The sequence below is a fragment of the Hippocampus bargibanti genome, linkage group LG07, assembly GCF_051943395.1.
Source record: "Hippocampus bargibanti isolate YZ-2025 linkage group LG07, ASM5194339v1, whole genome shotgun sequence".
Taxonomy (NCBI): domain Eukaryota; kingdom Metazoa; phylum Chordata; class Actinopteri; order Syngnathiformes; family Syngnathidae; genus Hippocampus; species Hippocampus bargibanti.
In genome coordinates this window covers 26,693,228-26,711,617 of record NC_142740.1, presented here as the reverse complement: position 1 = coordinate 26,711,617, position 18,390 = coordinate 26,693,228, and the positions used below count along the sequence as shown (strand labels likewise).

The 18,390-nt window shown below is 41.2% G+C and overlaps 1 protein-coding gene across 8 annotated transcripts in view; it reads right to left on the bottom strand.

The window, feature by feature from the left end:
- The window catches only part of dab1a (DAB adaptor protein 1a), a 214,407-nt gene that overhangs the window by 68,940 nt on the left and 127,077 nt on the right, over positions 1-18,390 (bottom strand). For 6 of the 8 annotated variants that reach the window (XM_088999989.1, XM_088999993.1, XM_088999994.1 and 3 more), the window contains exons 1-2: positions 5,672-5,743; positions 523-742 (exon numbers count right to left, since the gene is read on the bottom strand). In XM_088999989.1, the coding sequence (XP_088856115.1) occupies positions 523-592 (70 nt within the window). In that variant the 5' untranslated portion in view covers positions 593-742; positions 5,672-5,743. Of the gene's footprint in view, positions 1-522; positions 743-5,671; positions 5,744-18,390 lie in introns of those variants that run through there. The other 2 variants (XM_088999991.1, XM_088999990.1) reach the window with 1 other exon arrangement.

The window sequence follows — 18,390 nt, the reverse complement described above, 5'->3', positions numbered from 1 at the left end:
TTCACCCCCCCCCCCCCCCAAATAGAGAGAAAAGTGTGACTGATGAACGAGATTTCCATGGTGGCGAAACAAAGGTCTTTCAAAATTGGACATAAGGGGGCACCCGTGTTGATCTTCGCACATGCACGAGTGTAGCTCCCGTTTGCATTTGTGTGTGTGTGTGTGTGTGTGTGTGTGTGTGTGTGTGTGTGTGTGTGTCAGCTGTTGCCATGTCCAGCTTTTTGTTGTGCTACATCAGTCAGGTGCTTATTGGGAGGGCGCTACATGTCGCTCCAACAGTCAGCCAGGTGGCATTGAGCAGCTGGGTCGGATACCCCCCCCCCCCCCAATTAACCCAGCTCTCTCTCTCTCTCTCTCTCTCTCTCTCTCTCTCTCTCTCTCTCTCTCTCTCTCTCTCTCTCTCTCTCTCTCTCTCTCTCTCTCTCTCTCTCTCTCTCTCTCTCCCTCTCTCACTCCTGTAGCCATTCATAATCTCTGTCTCCAAATGAACAACATTCTTGCTTTGAGGAGATGCAACGGTACCTTTTCTCCTGGAGTCCCGCCTGAGGCTGCCGGGCCGTACCGCCGGCTGGAGCTCCGTTTCCGTCGACATCCTTCAGGCTCCGCTGGAATGGCGCGGCGCGAATGGCCGGGTAGTTAGGCAGGCGCCGGGTGTACGTGTCCGGCGGGCACACGGGCTCATGGGAGGGAGATTGGCGGGGTTTCAGCCCTGACGCGGCGTCCGGCGTACACCCACGCCGAGCTGTGTCAACATTTGTGGGTGGGAGGGAACAAAAGTCAGTTTAGGGAGTAACGTTAAATGAGTAGCAAAGATAATACAGGTACCGGCAAAAATTTAGTTCGCTGATGAAGCTTTTCGGATGAGAAGCGATAAGTCCGACACCTTCAAAGAAGTACAGGTGACGGCTGAAGAAAGCTTTTCATCAACAGCTGTCAATCGTCATCATTCACTAATCAGATTTGCACCCGAAAGGCATTCAAGTGTTTACAGGTGCCGGGGCAAATGGTGGTAAAGGGGGGGGGGGCGGGGGCGTTGCCCTGAGAATTATCCCTCTTGACCTCTATATCTTGACCTCTTCATCTACGCTTACTCGACAGCAGAGTTGAATGAAAGAAAGCAGCAGTCGCTACGAGAATAAAACGAGGTCTTGGAAGGGGGTGTCTGTAGGGGGGGGGGGGAGGACTCCCTCCACTTCAGCCTCGGGCGAGAGCGGGTGAATCGAGAACCTTTTAATTTGCTTCCGACAGAACAGAACACAGTCCATTTAATTCCAGCAGCCGAGGCCGTGTCGGGTAAAACGCTGACAATATTCTTTATCTGGACCAAACACACACTGGGAAAAAGTGCGAGTCACTCCAATTACAGGCATTATCTGCAGGGCTGCTTCTAGCAAACGGATGAGTGGGGGGGGGGGGGGGGGAGGTTAGAAAAGGAAGAGAGATGAGTGGCAAGAAAAGTAAAAGGGGGTGAGAGGACGGTAATGAACAAGGGCTAAAGGAGGAGGGGGATTGGGTGGAGTAGGTGGGTTAGGGGGGGCAGATTGTTGGAATGGGAAGTCAAAATCTGAAGAGAATGGGTAGAGCGTAAAGCAGGGGTGTCAGAGTCATTTTTTGCCGCGCGCCACATTGTAGTTATGGTTTCCTCTCGAGGGCCGTTATGAATTTGGGGAACCCATTAGAATGTTTAAATCCCTTCAAATATTACATATAGAGCACACAGCAAATTAATGAATAACTCATTTTCAAATCTGAAGTCAAGAATAATGGCTTTCATTGTGGTTGACATCCAAAAATATGACATTTTGGCTCAGATTTTAGCAATCATCATGGACAAGTTTAACAAGTTTGATTTGCTTTCGCGGGCCGAAAAAAATGATGAGGCGGACCGGATTTGGCCCGCAGGCCTTGACTTTGACACCTGTGCCTTAGAGGGAACAAATCCAACACAGTGACTAAACAAAGTTTGTCTCTTTACATGATTAGATGTCAAAAGTTTTGTTTCCCATTATTAGAGCATTTGGTATTTTTCATGAAACATCTTTTTTTTCTTGGCTACAATCACCATAACAATTCATTAAAAAAATTATTTTTATCATTTCAGATGGTTGACATCCAAAAATATGAAATTTTGGCTCAGATTTTAGCAATCATCATGGAATTTAACAAGTTTGATTTGCTTTCGCGGGCCGAAAAAAATGATGAGGCGGGCCGGATTTGGCCCGCGGGCCTTGACTTTGACACCTGTGGCGTAAACCGTTCCTTTCCACGCTCCTCCCGCACTCTCCCTTTTGTGTCGTCCAATTTTGTTCATTGGAGCCGAAGCTTTTTTGTCACGCGGCATCTGGAACTGGCCCGTTGACGAAAGGGCAGCTTGTCTAATCCACTTGGACCAGAAACACACACATACTCGACTAGCTGTTCACCGCGGGGCGCTCTCAGGCTGAAGAGCAGTACATTGCCATGGTTTATCACACTGCCAAAAAAGTTGACTGAAAGCGTCAAAATCGGCACGGGCGGGAATTTGACAATCGCCAAATTGAGTCATCTCAGTTCGCAAGCACAAATTCCTTTGGTCCAATCAAGTTGCTTAAAGGACAACTGACACCATTTTTTTTTGTTTTTTAACTGACATCAGAAAAATGTTTTATCGCATCTAAAATACCCAAAACACGCAGGCTGATTTTTAGTCAAATGCAAAACACCAATAAAAATGACTTAAAATGTCCCAAAACTACTTCAAAATGACCCTGGAAATTGCGAGTTTCAGAAGGTCCCGCCCCCTTGTTCGTGACGTCACGCCAAGACGTCTTGGCTTGCTCTAGAATCAAAACAATGGCTTCAGATTCGGAGAAGATGCTTTCTTGTTACTCATCCAGTTATGAATATGATTCAAATAGTTCCGAAGAGGAAAGCATACATGTTTGCAATCGATTAAAGGAGTCCTCGCATATCAATTCGAGCCGTCAATGAGACCAATGTAGCGCCCTGAAAATGCACAAGATGGCGCCCAAACTCCATTGGAAATGGGCTGATTTGTCTGCTAGGATTTTCTGTCAACTAGTATCAGTATCAGTATCAGTATCCGCGAGAGTGGCTGCCTTTCCAGCAGCTCATGTATTTCGTTTTTCTACTTTCATTCCTTTCATCACTTTGCTGCTGTGTGTAAACACACGATTCACCATCGCATTATTTATGTGTTTTCCTTCGCATTTTGCCATCAACACGGATCAACACGGTGTTTTGAGATGAAACAAAGTACCCAAAATGCATTGTGTGTCACTTTCTCGGTCAGGGGCGTTCCCTCCGTGACGTCACGTCAAGAATCGTCATCAACTCAAAAACAAGACTTCCTGAATATTCAGCGTTTTAAAACGTAAAATATAGCTATATGAGGTGGAATCTTTGTCAAATACGCTCAGTAGAAGTCATTTGAAGTGATTTTACAAATTATGGACACATCTTAGCCGGAAGCGTCGGTTGTCATTTAACTTTGGCAAAGAAGGTCCTTGGCATGTCACGTTCCGGTTGGAGACCAACGGGTGGCACTGGCACTTTCATCTTATCATATTTTTATTCATGGTTTCGATCCTAGAGTAATAGAAAAGTGATTATTGCTGAATTTGAGTGAATCATATCGGGTTCTACTCGCAGCAAATCGTACTATCATTCCCGTGAATCTGATGACATCAAAAGCCGCTTTAACACAGATCGCCAACGGCTCACACACTGACTTCCTGGATTAGCAATAACATGTCACTCATAACTCGTGCGGCAGTCTCGAGCTTTGACCTGCGAGTCAGCGAGAAGGGCGGGAGAGCGCCTGAGCTAAAAGTAGCGAATAAGTAGGATGTGAACACGCCTTCCGGCCGTCTGGATTCACCCAGTCGAGCGAGTCTGGCGGGTAGACGAGAGCCGGTCGTAAATTGGGCGTCCATAAATTGGACGCTGCCAACAGGCTGGCGATGTCATGATCTGTGTGTGTGTGTGTGTGTGTGTGTGTGTGTGTGTGTGTGTGTGTGTTAAAACTGCGACCAGAATATGCCAACTTGAGCCAAGTGCCCAGAAATCAATAAGGTCTGCCAGGCAAACGGGAGAAAGCTAGCTAGCATGTATTTGGATAGCATCCAACAACGCTGAAACGCCTCAGTCGCCCTTCCACCGTGCCAAGTATCCCACCACACTTTTTTTCCTTCACCTTTACAAGGTTACATAAACGTTTCGGGACATTTCCGTCATTGGAAAATGAAACTAAAGTACACTTTAGCGCCGGATTTAATCCACGACAGTGCCAGGGTTTTTGTCACTGTCACTCAAATTCCAGAAACCACAGAATATTGAGTTTTAGGACTACATAAAGATTCAATGCAACGTAAGAAAGCTTAGACGCTCTTCTTTCATCCAAAAAATAGTTATATCCTAAATTACATAGGTCTGGAGTTATATGAGCTTGAAATGAGGATGGCTGTCCAAAATGCAATGCAATATTTGTTGATATAGCAACAGCTGAAGTAGGAACAAAGCGCTAACATTGTGGAAGGGAAAAAAATTGCCACAGGTCTGGCCAGCGCTTTATCGTAACCCAAGCAAGAAAAAAAAAAAAAAACTAATGTCATATTTTCAATTCCCGAATAAATTCGTGAATGGCAGCGAATGAGTTAACCTATGGCTTCAAACATTTGGTTAGCCTAGTTTATTTATTTATTTATTGTTTCCTACATTTCATTAGCCTGATTTATTTATTTATGTATTTATTTACTTTCGATTTTATTTATTTATCAATGTATTTATACATCAATGTATTTATTTATTTATTTATCTATGGTTTCCTATGTTTGGTTATCTAGATGTATTTATTCATGATTTTTTTCTCAATTTATATATTTTTGTATTTATCTATTTATTAATTTCAATATCAATTTATTTATTTATTTATTTATGGTTTCCTATGTTTGTTAGCCAGATGTATTTATTTATGAATTTATTATCAATTTATTTATTTATTTATCAATGTATTTATTTATTTATCGATCTGTTTATCTATTCTGTGTATTTATTTATTCACTAATGCATTTATTTATTTTTGTATTTATTTATTTCTGTATTTATTTATTTATTTATTTATCGATCTATCGATCTGTTTATCTATTCATATCAATATCAACTCATGTATTTATTTATCCACCAATTTATTTATTTATATATCAATGTAATTATTTATTTATTTATTTATTTATTTATTCATTTATCTATTCCTTTTAATATCAATGTATTTATGTATGTATTTATTTATTTATTTCCTTTTTTAAGGTTGATTGGTTGTTCGATCGCAGATGGTGTGACTATGTATTGATGGCAAAATGTCAAAACACCAAACGAGAGTCACAGTAAGTCGAAAACCCAGCATTGCCTGCTGTTTGATCACCATGAACACTTTCAAACAATTCATGAGGCAAACCTCAACCTCCCTTGACAAAGTTAATATTCATTTTACTTCCCATTTCGACACAACAGTCCAGCTTGTTCGACGCCACACTTGCGCAGCCAAAGTAACGCGACAGAGTGACGTCAATCAACGATAACATTTGGTCGAACAAGCGATGAGCTCAGCGTTTTCCACCTGACCGCAACAGTTTCCAAACGGGGCGATACGAATGACAAAATAAAAACTTACCAAATGTGCCGGTTTGAAGACGTTCACAGTCTGAGTGCGTTTTCACCTAGTCAACTTACCTGTGGCCCAACGCCTGAACTTTGCTCAACGCACCAAATGGATGTCAGTGATTAACAGGCAGCTACAGGTTTGATATCTTGACTCCCACAGAGTAAATTTCCTTATGAAATAACATCTGGCCGGAGGCCCGGGGCGTACAACCGGGGCGTACAACTTTCAAAACGTCTCGGCCCAGGTGGCCGACAACTTCTTCAAGAAAAGAAAACGTATATACATTTTTTTAAATCAAACGTTTGTTTTATTCAATAAAGCAAAAACTACAAGCAAACCGCTACAAGCCACGTGGACTCCTCTTTCTAAGCGCCTTTCAAAACTTTCAAGTACACTTTACAGTCACGGTATAGTCCGAAGCACGAAACAGGCAGGCAACTTTTCAGAGTTGTCTGCCCGGGTGTCCGCTAACTTGTTGCCATGAGTTTCAGACACTGCTTATGTGAACTCTTAAGTTTGGGGAATTTTTAAAAATGCGTTCGTTTAAAGGATTTACAATAAAATGGCCGCCAACCGTGGCGTAAGATATTGCACGAGCATTTATAGATGTAAAAACGTGAATGTGAAATTGAGTAAAATCATGACAAAAATGTCTGCCCAGAAACATCTGTGTAAGCTCTCAGTCGTACAGGAGTGGTCCATCGATGAAAAGGTTTCTTCAGCCGTCATCTGTACTTCTTTTAACATGTCGGACGATTCGCTCCTCATCCGAATAGCTTTGTCAGCGAACTAAAATTGTGCTGCTAGCTCTGGCACTATCTATGTCCCTCATGGAAAAATGTAGTGGTGCCAGAACTCTGCTTTGATAGGTAGGGACCTCTAAGGTTGGGGGGAGCAGTGGACAACTCCCTGATATCAGAGCGAATGGGGCAATCGGGGCCAGTCATAGAACATAATTAGACAAAACAAAAGAAGTAATCAGATTAGCTTCAGGGAGTAGTCCAGTGCTCCCCCCGAACCTTAGAACAGGGACCTATCAAAGCAGAGGTATGGCACCGCGCCACCTCTGGACATTAGGGATATATCTATATCTATATATATATATATATATATATATATATAGGGCAAAAGCTACCAGCACAGTTTTATTTCACTGACGAAGCTTTTCGGATGAGGAGCGAAACGTCCGACACCTTCGAAGAAGTACAGATGACGGCCGAAGCAACCTTTTCATCGTCGAGACACAAAAAGACCAAAACACTCCGTCAACAAATGAAAATTGCCAGCTCAGAATGTGCCATACCCGGAAGCCATTTACGATCATCAATCAATCACCTGGTCGCACAAACGTTCGCTCAGAAACGCCTTTTTTTTCAAGAGCAAAGACTCAATTGTTGGAAATAAGATTTGCTTTTGTCCTTTCTCTAGGTTCCAAGAACATCCACAGGAAGTGATGTAACATAAGCGACTGCAAGTTCAACACACATAAATGTCCCAAATCCAGTTTGGAGCGCAAAAATAATCATCATTGCACTCATCATACTGCCACTCTACTAAAGATGTCCACTCAACGTGATTCCAAAGCCCCCCACGGGCCTCTCTGGACCCCCACCCAACGCCACCCCGCACCACCGCCTAAAGTGAGTGAGGGATCGACTCCATCTGTAGAACGGAATGGCACACAATTGCGAGGCGTAAAAATAGAGCCGGGAAGCCTGCAGCAGCACACAACTGGGACTTAATGAGGGATGCAATCATCAATTATTCAAAACTCTTAATCATGACGCCCACACACACACAAACACACACACGCAGTCTTGCCACATGCCTCTCAAGGCATCGCCGCAGGCAGACATATTCTAAAACGATGAAAAGCGATTGGAAAAAGGAAAAAAAAAAACTCCTGTTGCTCTACTTTGCATTATTTCCAACAATCATCCATCAGAACGCCGCCGTGCCTATTTTATACCGTCACACAATAACAACAACAATAAAAAGTCGGGATCTGATTTCATGCCACCCTTTGCGTTATTGCTTTTCGACAAGGTAATTTGAATGACGGTTGCCCCATTACCCCTGCCTTTATTTGTGTTTTTGGATTGAATTGGATTCATCTTTATTAGTCACGCAGTGGAGAAATGGACATTTCACAGCAGCAAAGTGATGAAAGGAGAGTAAGAAGTAGAAAAACAAAATAAAATAAAATAAAAACAAAATACAGGAGCTGCTGTAAAGGCAGCCACTCTTGCGGCGCCATCTTGAAGTCAAAAGAACAAAAAGGATATATAATAATAATAATACATGTAATTTCTAAGCTATATATACATATATTTATATATATACAGTAAAGTCTCGTTATATCGATATCGGATATATCGATAGTCCCGGTTAGATCGATACTATTTCTATGCACGCACGGAGAAAATTACATGCAAACAGGGTCGGATATATCGATAGTCCCGGTTATATCGATATTTTTTCGGACTCCCTTGAATATCGATATAACGAGACTTTACTGTATATATATATATATATATATATATATATATATATATATATATACACTGTATATATACAGTTTTGTGGCAGTTTTGGGACACTTTAAGTCATTCATTTTTCGGTCAGGGGCGTTCCTTCAGTGACGTCACATACGGACTCGTCACCAACTCAAAAACAAGACTTCCTGAATATTCAGCGCCAGTCTTAAAAGGTAAAATATAGCTATAAGCGGTGGAATCTTATTAAAATATGCCCAGTAGAAGTCATTTAAAGCCATTTTACAAATTATGGACACAACTTGTCCGGAGACGTCGGTTGTCCTTTAAATATGATAACTTCTTTTCTGTCTGCTCTCTATCACTGTGTTAAAAAAAAAAGCCTTTTAGCACTCCGCGGTCAATTGCACTGTCAATCCGGTCAGCGTGAACATTCCCAGGGAGCATAGAACATCGCCATTCTCTCCACAGAGGGGGGCCTGAGTCAATACGAAGCTCTTTAAAACAATCTGATGAATAAATAAAAACATAAAAAAGAGATGGGGGGAAAAATGTATGTAGCATAAACAGAGAAGGGTTTTAACAGTCAGATGTTTTCTTCTGCAAGTCACACACATCGAGCCAACTCAAAATTAGGACATGATGTTTGTCTATGACACGTCTGTCAGCCAGCTGAAAATCAGGCTATTTAGACCTCAAAATGCATTTACAACACAAAACAATATCACCGTCCAAAAAAAGAAATAATAATAAGGTATGTAACCATGGAAACATATGTATCCACAGTGTTTGCAACGAAACAAATCATATTTTCACAGACACAAAATGCTTTTTGTAAGCAAAACCATCCATCCAACCATTTTCCAGACCACTTTATCCTCATTAGGGTCGCGGAGGGTGCTGGAGCCTATCCGGGCAGGGGACACCCTGAACTGCTTGCCAATCAATTGCAGGGCACACGGAGACAAACAACCATTCGCTCTCACACTCACACCGATCGACAATTGGAAGTGTTCAATCAGCGTGCCATGCTTGTTTTTGGAATGTGGGAGGAAACCGGAACACCCAGAGAAAACCCACGCGGGCCCGGGGAGAACGTGCAATCTCCACACTGGTAGGCCGGACCGGGGTCTTGAACTCATGGCCCCTGTACTATGAAGCTGGTGTGGTAACCACTACGACTACCCTGTAGCAAAAAACACTCACTAGCATATATTCTTTATCATCTGCAAATATCGGATAATTCAATGGCACCTCATTGACCATTCCACATACAGTGATACCTTGGCTTACGAACTTAATTGGTTCCCAGACAAAAGTGTGTGTCCCAAAAATTAATTTCCCATAGGAAACCATTAAAATGAGAATAATCCGTTCCCAGGTCCCCGTAAAACATAATTTTCAACTAAATAAGCCTTAAAACTACACAAAATATACCTTATTTTATGCATAATAAATGTGCTATGGTATTATAATTAAAGAAATAAACTGTACTGTATAATAAAGTTGTTTTATTTACCTTTGTGATGGTCGTTGATGGTCTGATGGAATGGATAGCTTTTTGCATAAAGTGTTTCAAGGAGCTCTGGGTTGTACATCTTGGAAGTTGTGATATTGCAACAGCAACAGATGCAAGCAGGCACACTAGAAACATCATTAATAGCTGGTTCCCTTGCTTGTCTTTTCATTTTAAAAATTGAACTGATTCCTAGTGCGGGTTATTTGTGGATCCTGATTGATGGGAATTTTAACCTTGCAGTCCACAGTCTGCCTTTGAACTATCAAATTTGAAACAATTTCACTGTTTTCTATCCATTTTGTCACTCTTTCTGTGCCGTCTACCTATCTCTTTAATGTTCAAACAACCTCCCCTCACTGCTGCGTTCTTGACCAATCACGTGGCTTTAACCGACGACTGGGGGCGGGGAATAGAGGACAAAAACAAACTGGCTGCCATTTTCTTTTCGGAGAACGGGCTCGTTCGCGAACGACATATCACTCATTGTGGCAGCTGCATGTGTATCCCGAAAAATAGTTCATCTGCCAAGGGGTTCGTAAACCGAAGTATCACTGTACTGTATTTCCAAAATGCTGCATTCAAAGACACAGCAGAATTATTATTTTTTGAATAGACTAGCTTTTTTTTTGAGCCTTCGCAACATGACTGCTCATGTGACGATATAATAAAGGATTCTTTGGGTATTGTTCTGTGATGTCAACCCAGAGATTACTTGGAAAGAGGTTCTTTATTAAATGCAGGTAGATGCAACGAGACCTGCACCCCAACCTCCCCCAGCCCCCACTTTCCCTATCTTCTCCCTGCCAGCCTGGAGCGAGATGGAGGCCGACGCGGTTGTGAAATTGGCCTGTCAGATGCCTCCACTGGCAGCAAAAAAAAAAAAAAAAAAAGAAAACACAAACTGCGAATATGCTAATAGACTGCAGATTAAGATAGAATACAGTAGTAGCTGCGGGCGCACGCGAGTGCATTGATATGCACTCGCGTGCGCTGCACGCCGACTGGCTGCGGCGCTAATGCAGTGTTGAGTGGACGGAATGGTGATGGGAGTAAGTGTTTGATGAGGTTGCAGGTGAGTAACGAGAGGAAATGCCCTGTGAGATGTGCTTTCCTGGGCTGGCGTGAAATATATGGTGGGAAGTTGGATGGGAGACTTCTGGGTTATCATTGGTGGTTAGACTTGGTCATGCTATGGCACAAATGGTGATTTTTTTTTGGGGGGGGGGGTGGCGGTGTATTAAGGTCAGGGTTCATTTGAGGTTGGAAAAAGTTTTTCTTTTTGGAGAAAAAAACTGTTAAAATTGCCGATGAAAAAAAATCAACAATGACTAGTGCTGACAATAAATAAATACATAAATAAATAAAATAAAATATTGCTGCAAATAGAGCAGCTTGTATTTTTTCACTAAAAAAACATTCATTTAAATTTAATGAATAAATATATATAGATTTTTTTATACTTTATCACCAAAATACCTTATTTGGTTACAAAATGGATTTTAACTGCACCCCCGGCGCTAAATAAAGAAATACATAAATAAATAAATAAAATATTGCTGAAAATAGAACAGACTACGTTACATTGTTTTTCTTTCAAAAGAATTTCATTGAAATTTAATAACTACACGTACATCATTTATACTTTATCACCAAAACACATTTGGCTACAAAATAGATTTTAAATACACCCCCGCCGACAAGAATAAATAAATAAATTAAATAATCATCACAATAAATAAATAAATAATCATATTAATAAAAATTAAATAAATAAATAAATAAATAAATAATGCTGCAAAGAGAACAGACTGTTAAATTGTTTTTTTTCATAAATTTTCATATTTTTCATAAAATTTAATAAATAAATAACTTATTTATACTTTATCACCAAAATATGTTATTTGGCTACAAAATGAACAATCTCTGACCAAAAAAAAAAAAATGAAATAAAATAAAATATTGATAGGAACTGACAGGAACCCCAATGTAGGAACAATCAGTGGGGCCACAGGGAGTGGTCCTCTGCTCCCCCCAACCTGAGAGTAGGGACCTATCATAGCTGTGCCCGGCGCCGCCATGTCTGGACATTAGGGATATATAAATAGGGCCGATACGACCAGTAAGACTTTAGTTCGCTGACGAAGCCTCTTGGAGAGGAGGCGAAACATCCGACAGCTTCCAAAAACGTACAGATGATGTTTGAAGAAACCTTCTCATCGATGGACCACTCCTGTACGACTGAGAGCTTACACAGACACACACGACTCTCTCTTTACGCCGCGAGATAAGCTATTATTTCACCTAGAAAGCACTGCATTCAGCCTCAAATATGATTATTTTGCCAGAACGTATTTCTATTTTATTTTACAATAAATAGAATCTGCTGCGAGTATATTTGTAGATGAAAAAAAAAAATCACTGCACGTATATATCGGGACAAAAAAAAATCTATATGGCCAAAATTCCGTTTTATTTTTCAGCGAAAATGCTACGCTAGAATGATTTGTTGCCATAAAATGTCCCGTTCCACCGGGAAAACCAAAAAATGCTATTTTCCACCAAACAACAACACATCTCAGCCCAAAAACATCCTCCAAAAATGTTGACTTGATAAAACACATCTTATTATGTCAAAATAAATGCTATTTCTTCATGCATCTATTTCCAAACACCAAAGTTGAAGTGAGCCACCTGAACACAACACCCGGAAAAACCCGACCCTTTGCCAGGAGCCGCATTGACATCATTATTGCACACGTGCGTGAGCATGTATGTCGCCCCCTGAGGGCGAGCGCTTGATGAATGTCGGCAGCTAGGCTAATAAATGGCCCGGGGGGGTTCAATCCACTCTGGTGAGGAGCTTCAATCCCGGGAATGTCCGGCAGATATGCAGGCTTCCAAATTCCCCCCTTGCAGCACACGTTCTCAGAGAAGTCGTTCATCAGGTGTCAGGATCATTAAGTTCTTCTCTCAAGAGGGAATGCGTTGAGGTTAGGGATGGGGGGGGGGGGTATAAAAACTCACTTGACGGTCCATTTCCAGTCATGGACCAAGACGGAATGCGTAATTTCCAGTGGAGTTTACCATTTTTATATTAAAGCAAGGGTCAACCAATGTGTCTAAAAATTTATAATAAAAAAAAAAAAATCCTCGTCTCACCCACCATGGGTGGTGTCTGTCCCCATTTCAGCTCGGGTCCTCTACCAGAGGCCAGGAAGCTTGAGGGTTCTGCGCAGTATCCGTGCTGTTCCCAGCACTGCGCTTTTCTGGACCGAGATATCCGATGTTGTTCCCGGGATCTGTTGCAACCACTCGTCGAGTTTGGGGGTCACTGCCCCAAGTGCTCTGACCACCACAGGCACGACTGTCACCTTTACCTTCCAGGCTCTCTCCAGCTCCTCTCTGAGTATTTCTCGATTTTCTCATGTTCCTTCTTTCTGATGTTCCCATCACTCGGGACCGCTACATCCACGACAACGGCTTTCCTTTCCCCTTTAGTACCTAGATTGATGAGGTACTAATATATATATATATATATATATATATATATATATATATTATAAATGTGTGTGTGTGTGTGCGTGTGTGTATATATATGTATATACACACATACAGACACAGACTAGCATATGTATATATACATATATACATATATACATACAGTAAAGTCTCGTTATATCGATATTCAAGGGAGTCCGAAAAAATATCGATATAACCGGGACTATCGATATATACCCTGTTTGCATGTAATTTTCTCCATGCGTGCATAGAAATAGTATCGATATAACCGGGACTATTGATATATCCGATATTGATATAACGAGACTTTACTGTATATGCATATGCTAGTCTGTATCTGTGCGTGTGTGCGTGTGGTTGTGTGAGTGTGATTTTGCCCTCTCTGTCCCGCGACGGCAACTTATATACCCATTTGCAGGCGTGGGAAATGCATTAGTCACTTGAAAGACTGCTGTGTTACTTCCGGGTAGAGTGAACGCTGGCGTGAATGGCTGCCACTGCTCACCCGCACAATTAAAAAAAAAAGTTTGAATCCTGTGACTGTAAAGTATCTGAGAGTTTTGAAAGGCGCTTAGAAATTAAATGTATCATTATTTTTTTACTATATACACACACTCACGCATTTACACACATCTATCTATCTATCTATCTATCTCTCTCTCTCTCTCTCTCTCTCTCTATATATATATATATATATAAACACACACACTACAAATGACAAATTTCCATGGAGGAAATCTCGTGGGCATGTCCGGATGAGCTCAAAAGCGTGTTGTGAAGCTTCGTCTTCGCCCCCAAATTGCTGCCGCGCGAGGCCAGCTTAAAGCTACTTTGCAAACACGTGAAATTGACGGCACCGGGGCACTTTATTCCCCAGGAAGAAAAAAAAAGCTTGACTAATATAATAAACAAACGCTTACAAGCTTGTAAAGCTTCTAAAGCCGCACGTCACCAACTGTCTCCGGTGGTTCAGATTTGGCGTGCGTACGAGGGTAGGCCCGGGTCTTTGTTAGCGTGTCGCTAATGTGTATTTACGCGGGTCAAATCCTCTTACGTGTGTGCCAGTAAACAAGACTAAAAAGGGGAAAATGTCATCGGTGGTATTGATGGGGAGAGAGGGTGGCTTTGGGGTCACCAGGAAGCATGCTGACATTATCAAGAGCGTGGTCCTTTGGTATTTCAACATATGTCAACATAGGCACAGTCCATCAGTGGGTCGCCATCTATGGATTCAAGGGCGCTGGCCAAGTCCGTGGGGGAAATTCAATACATATTTATATTCCGGGGAGTGGGTTTTGTGCCAAATACAGTAAAGTCTCGTTATATCGATATTCAAGGGAGTCCGAAAAAATATCGATATAACCGGGACTATCGATATATCCGACCCTGTTTGCATGTAATTTTCTCCGTGCGTGCATAGAAATAGTATCGATATAACCGGGACTATCGATATATCCGATATCGATATAACGAGACTTTACTGTATTTGTTTTTTTCAAAGTGCTGTACATCGGAAAAAAGATGATAGATACAATAAACAATAAAACATGCAATAACAAAAGACAACAGAAAGCACAAAATAGTCCAACTAAGATCAGGTCTGAGTCATGCACAGTCAAAAACCGAAGAATACTAATGAGTTTGAAGACGGGTTCTAGAGATGTGAGGGGGGGTCTCTGCGAATTTTCAGTGGGGGGTCATTCCAAAAGAGAGGGACCAGCAATGTAAAAGGCTCGAGTACTAATGAGCCTTCACTAAGGCGGAGCATCTTAAAAAGAACTCTAAAATGCAGTGGGAGACGGTGAGTGGATGCCAGACAGAATGATTTATATGCTCCCTCTTAAGAGTACCAGTCAAGAAACGAGCAGCAGCATTTTGGACCAACTGAAGAAGTTAGATGGAGGATTGGCTGACTCCAAAGGAAAGTGCATGACAGTAATTCAGACGAGATATGACGAAGGTGTCAACTATTTGTCACGGTTTGCGAGGTGGTGATGGCGGGTGCGGATCCCAAAAAGCAGGCAGGAGGGAGCAGGAGGTTGTTTGACAAATTGTATTAAAATAAAGTCAGCAGGAACAAAATGTAAAACATCAAAATCATCTGAATGGAAAAAATACAAAGTAGCAAAAGAAGACCATAAGTAAAAGTCCGCCAAGGTTAAACAAACACATACACAATGCATGCAGCAAACAAGCAGCAAACAATGAACCGACAACGGATGGTCGTGCCGGGTGTCCTTTTAAGTGTCAGTGATTAAACGACCAGCACCTGCGAGGCTGCAGGCAGGGCTGACGTCGCTACCCGCTGGTCGTCAATCTGATCGGGACGACCAGCACCTGTGCAGGTGCAGGCGGGGCCGACAGCGCCCCCCGTTGGTCGCCAACCAGATCATGACACTATTATTTTAAAGTGCTCATTTTTTAACCTTTCTATCAGAGTCACAGCAATTTCCTGGTGCTTGTCTTTACAGTCGCGTTAAATAAAATATACTCTTGTTTTTTTAATGTTTCTTTCTTAATTATAACTTAACTTGGGAGGAGAATATTTCATGACCGATGCAAGCCCGTAAAACCCAGCGTCCGGGAAGCGCTGAGGTGCGAATGCAGTGTTGATAGCCCACAAATCAGTTTAAGTGTGAAATGCTTATGCGGCGCGTCTGAAGGCAGTTTCCTTCAAGCGCCATGTGGATCTTTACAACAATCAAAACACGTTGCGTGTTGGAAACTTTGCCAGCCTTCCCGTTAATTACATGCAAGTCATTGATTTTCGTCAACCAATCAGAGGGCTACAGTGAATTTTAGCAGTGAATATATATATATATATATATATATATATATATATATATATATATATATATATATATATATATATATATATATATATATATAGTATATCCAGTACATACATCCATCCAGACAGACAGACATACATACCTACTGTAGAGACATACATACATTTAAATATATTTACAGATATAGGATTAGTATTATAAAATACCAATATCAATTAAATGAATAAAAAATTTAAATGATAAAAAATGTTGATGAATGTATTTTTAATTTTTCCTTCATAATAACTTCATATTTATTAGATTAAGTAGAAAAATACACTTTTTTCCAGGAATAAAATTGGCTGTGAATATTGTAAACTCTTGTTTGAATCCCCCTTGAGCAAAACAAGGTTTGTGTGGAGATCCACTCCTGTCTGTCGCTCATTTTACACAACCCGATGTCACATTTGTCTTCTTTTGAGGTGGAAACTAGTAGAGAGCGAGTGAGAGATTTGTGAAGTCAGAGCTCAATAAATGTAAACTAATCTCTGTGATTCATAGGCAGCGACATATGGCGTCCTATCCACTCCATGACGGGTTGGAGCTACTCCCAGTACAAGATGCTATATATATATAGATATATATATATATATATATATAAATGAAGTAAAAATGAAATTTGTCGTTTTACTGAAGGTGAGAGCTGTCTACTCGGTTCACCCAAATAAACAAACAAACAAACAAACAAATAAATAAATAAATAAATAAATAAATACATACATACATAAATAAATGGATAGATAAAAAACATTAAATACATTATTTTATAAAAATAATAATAATAATAATACATTTCATTGATAAGCTCCTTTCAAAGCTCTCATGGTCACTTTACAGTCACAGGATATGTTTTTCTGTGGGTGAGCAGCGACAGCCACACACGCCAGCGTTCACTCAATCTGGAATAACTCAGATAGAAAGCTAGCTATCTAGCTAATTGATAGCTAATAGATAGCCAGTTAGATAGCCAGCCAGATAGCGAGACAGCTAATAGATAGCAAATAGATAGTAAAAATGCATTTGTAATTTTGTTGTGTTACTTTGTCTGCAAAGGTGCAAAGATCATTTTGCATGTGGAGAATTAGCCATTGTGCTCATAGCAGATTAGAATACAATAGATATAAATATGAATATTAATTCAAACTAAGAAGACACTTCATGGATGACTCATGTTTTCTTTCATATACCTACATGTGACTAATACTACTACTACCTCTCTACTACTACTACTACTACTACTACTAATAATAATAATAATAATAATAATAAACAATGTGATTAATTGTTACAATCTAAAATATTGGGATGACTATACTGGATGACATATTGGATGAGGATTTCAGTCACTTTTTGCTTTTAAACACCACCCCCTCTGTGCCTCCAATGCTGATTGGACAGGAGCTAAATTAGGACAGACACGTTGCTAACCCAGGCTATTAAAGCGCGTCTAATATCGACAACAGAGAGCAGACGCCGGTTTGGAAATTAATTAGTCAGTGAAAGGAAGGAAGAAGGAGAGAGAGGTACAAAGCGGAAATCCTCAGCGGAAAACATCTTTGTCCAATTGGATGCTCCAAAGCATCCCTCTCCCCCCCCCATCTCTGGGTGAGCGCATGAACGACGACGCTACCACCGCCCCCCCACCAGCAGCAAATCCTCTGTGCACGCATTCATTAGCCGCTGTGCTCTTTGAATAAAGTCTATGGCATCTCCGCTCGCTGGCGGGGTTTTAAGGAGGGAGGGGGGGGGGGGATAATATACTGGCTGGTGTTTGTTTGCGGCTTTCTCTCGTTCAGCTAAAATGGGGTAAGAAGAGTTTTCGCTAAGGGGTGAAGTCATATATCATTGTGTGCGATCTACGGAGGGATGGGGAGTTGTGGGGACGTTTGTGAAAATGAGTGTGAGGGAATCTAAAGGCTTGAATTAATTGAGATGTTAATGTACCGTGACTCCAGCGTGGTGCATTACGCTGTGTGTGTGCTTGTTTTTATATACAATGTGGGACAAAAGTAGATTTTCCCGCACTTTTTTTCCCCATTTTAGTACACAAACTTTTCCAGCACTTTTTTTGTATGTCACGCTAACAAAATGACACCAATTGTAGAGAACTTTAGACCGAGGGATAACTTTGTGCAACAGATTCCGATAGGCAGTGTGTGCGCGCGGTGTCTTCCGATGCTAATCCCAGCACGACTGGCGGATTGCGAGTGTTTTAAGAGATTACAGATTATAGCCGGTCGCGGCAGATTAGCTGGCGGATTGACCCGCATCCTCTCACATTCGCCGTGGCTAGGCAGAGGCGGTAATCTTTTCCAAGGAAGGGATTGATGGCAAATGATATGGTGTGCTTTGAATGGTCAAACT